We start from the raw sequence: 2,562 nt of genomic DNA, 5'->3' as shown, positions 1-2,562 counted from the left end.
CAAACACACACACGACCAGAAACAGAAAAAAGGGAAATTCGTATCCGCTAGATTAACCCTAAAAGAGAAAGATATTCGATGGAGTCGACTTCATCGTCTGAGTCCAAAATCGCCACGGCCAAGGCGGTGTTCACGGCCGCCGCATCCGTCACGGCCACGGTGATGGTTGCCCGCTCCGTCACCCAGGATCTGCTCCCTGACGACCTCCGGTACTACCTCTCCTCCGCCATCCGCAGCTTCCTCGCCCGCTTATCCTCCCAGCTCACCCTCGTCATCGAGGAATATGACGGCCTTGTCAGCAACCAAATCTACGACGCTGCACAGATCTACCTGTCCGCCAAGATCTCCCCCACCACTCGCCGTCTGCGGGTTGCCAAGCCCGAAGGCGAGGACAACCTCAACATTTCAATGGAGCCGCACGATGAGGTCGTAGACATGTTCGGTGGTGCCAAGCTCAGGTGGGTCATGACCTCGAGAAGAATCGAGACAGGTTTCGAAGCCAGCCGAGGGAGGCGGAGGATGATGGGCGCAGTCGCTACGCAGTCCGAGGCCCGCTTCTTTGAGCTCAGCTTCCACAAGAGGCACAAGGACATGGTGATGAGCACGTACCTGCCCCACGTGGTGGAGGAGGCCAAGTGGATGAGGCAGGACAAGAAGACGCTGAAGCTGTTCACGCCGTGCTGGGAGAACATGTACGGCGGCAGCCTCTCCGATGCGTGGACCCCGGTTAACCTCGACCACCCCGCGACGTTCGAGACGCTCGCGATGGAGGCGGCAACCAAGGAGTTCATCATGGAGGACCTGAAGAGGTTTGTCAAGAGGAGAGAGTATTATAGGAAAGTAGGCAAGGCGTGGAAGAGGGGGTACTTGCTGTACGGACCGCCGGGGACAGGGAAGTCGAGCCTGATCGCGGCGATGGCGAATTACTTGAAGTTCGACATATACGACCTGGAGATGACGGAGCTGACCCGGAACTCGGAGTTGAGGAAGCTGCTGGTGGCGACGGCGAACCGTTCAATCCTGGTGGTGGAGGACATCGACTGCACCATCGCGTTCCACGATCGCATGGCGGAGGCCCGGGCGGCAAGCTCCTCGTCCAGCGGCGAACCGGAGAACCAGGTTTGTCTCGTCATACTCTGATTATTCAGGTTTTTCTTTTATTATTAGGTGACTAAATCAATATACCCTTTGACCAAAAAAATAAATAAATAAATATTCTCGTGTTTCGATCCATAAATAAATGTACTCATGTCATGATCTCGAGGCCACTCATACAAAGAAAACTTTTATTACCTATAAAAACACTCTTTTTTCCTAATTAACTGAAAATAGATTAGAACAGGAAGCACATGCATAGATGCAAAGAGAACGTGAGGGTTTTTGTTAGTATCGAGATTTTCAAAGGACATAAATCCTCGCAATTTAGATGGATCGATGTAATTTACTCTCATCGTATCGATATCATCCATTTTTATTTAATTTAATGTTGTTTGCAGATATTAAAGGGTGATTAAGTTAAAGGATCCGAGTCTCCTTCTTTAATTTAGTGAATTACAAATTAAAAGTAGCAAGGAAATCAGAGAGAAAAATGCATGATTTGGAGAAATTGAGGATGTGAACACGAAAGGAGATGAAAATCAACCCCGTCAAATGGATTAGAAACTATCTAATGCGTATGCCCTACTTACAATGACACTTTGAAATTTCCAATTGCTTGAATTAATCAGTCAAGATATACTAGATTTGTCAATTTTGGCCAGAACAAACTATAGATTATTAGAGTGACACGTTGCTTCTTCTTCTATAGGAGTTTCGTGGAAACTTCATTATTGGCCTATGTACGGTGCATGTATACTCTTTCTCTTTGCTTCATATGTTAATGATCATTGCCTTCGGGATGCGGCAGGTCACACTATCAGGCTTCCTCAATTTCATCGACGGGCTCTGGTCGAGCTGCGGCGACGAGCGGATCATAATCTTCACCACGAACCACAAAGAAAAGCTCGACCCGGCGCTTCTCCGACCGGGTCGTATGGACGTCCATGTTCACATGTCTTACTGTACCCCGTGTGGATTTAGGCTCCTGGCTTCGAACTACCTCAAGGTCAAGGATCACGCGCTCTTTGGAGAGATTGAGGGTTTGGTCCGCACCGCCGAGGTCACTCCGGCCGAAGTCGCGGAGCAGATGATGAAGAGCGAGAAGCCCGAAGAGGCATTGAAGGACATCATTGAGTTCCTCATGGTGAAGATTAAGGAAAATGCGGAGCTCAAAGCCAAGAAGGTTGAGCAAGAATTACTGGCGGAGAAAGAGGGGAAAAAGGAGGTGCAAGAGGTAGAAAAAGTGAATGTGAAGGAAGACAAATAAGCAGATGATGACGAAAATTAAGAGTGATATATTACACTTTTTGTAATGTATTTATCATAAAAATTTAAGTACTAATCATTGTTTGGAGGATGTAAAATAAACTTTACGCATCTTCCAGATTGTTTTCTACTTTTTAAAGAAAATATTGAATTTATGAAAAAAGTTTACATCCATTGAAATGAAAGAATTTTCACAAA

The 2,562-nt window shown here is 47.0% G+C and overlaps 1 protein-coding gene across 1 annotated transcript; it reads left to right on the top strand.

The window, feature by feature from the left end:
- Positions 1-2,562, top strand: LOC115686959 (protein HYPER-SENSITIVITY-RELATED 4-like). The gene is made up of 2 exons (XM_030612399.2): positions 1-1,119; positions 1,907-2,562. The coding sequence occupies exons 1-2, from the start codon at positions 79-81 to the stop codon at positions 2,363-2,365; spliced, it is 1,500 nt and encodes a 499-aa protein (XP_030468259.1). The 5' UTR covers positions 1-78; the 3' UTR covers positions 2,366-2,562.

Source organism: Syzygium oleosum, unplaced genomic scaffold (assembly GCF_021117445.2).
Source record: "Syzygium oleosum isolate NSW1041296 unplaced genomic scaffold, Sole_v2.1 Sole_v2.08, whole genome shotgun sequence".
Classification (NCBI taxonomy): domain Eukaryota; kingdom Viridiplantae; phylum Streptophyta; class Magnoliopsida; order Myrtales; family Myrtaceae; genus Syzygium; species Syzygium oleosum.
Note: the sequence above shows the minus strand (reverse complement) of the source record. Positions and strands in the feature narration are given on the sequence as shown.

Coding starts and splice junctions, on each gene's coding strand:
- LOC115686959 (XM_030612399.2), top strand. CDS start 79: ATGGAGTCGACTTCATCGTCTGAGTCCAAAATCGCCACGGCCAAGGCG. Junction 1,120..1,906: donor GCGGCGAACCGGAGAACCAG/GTTTGTCTCGTC, acceptor GGGATGCGGCAG/GTCACACTATCAGGCTTCCT.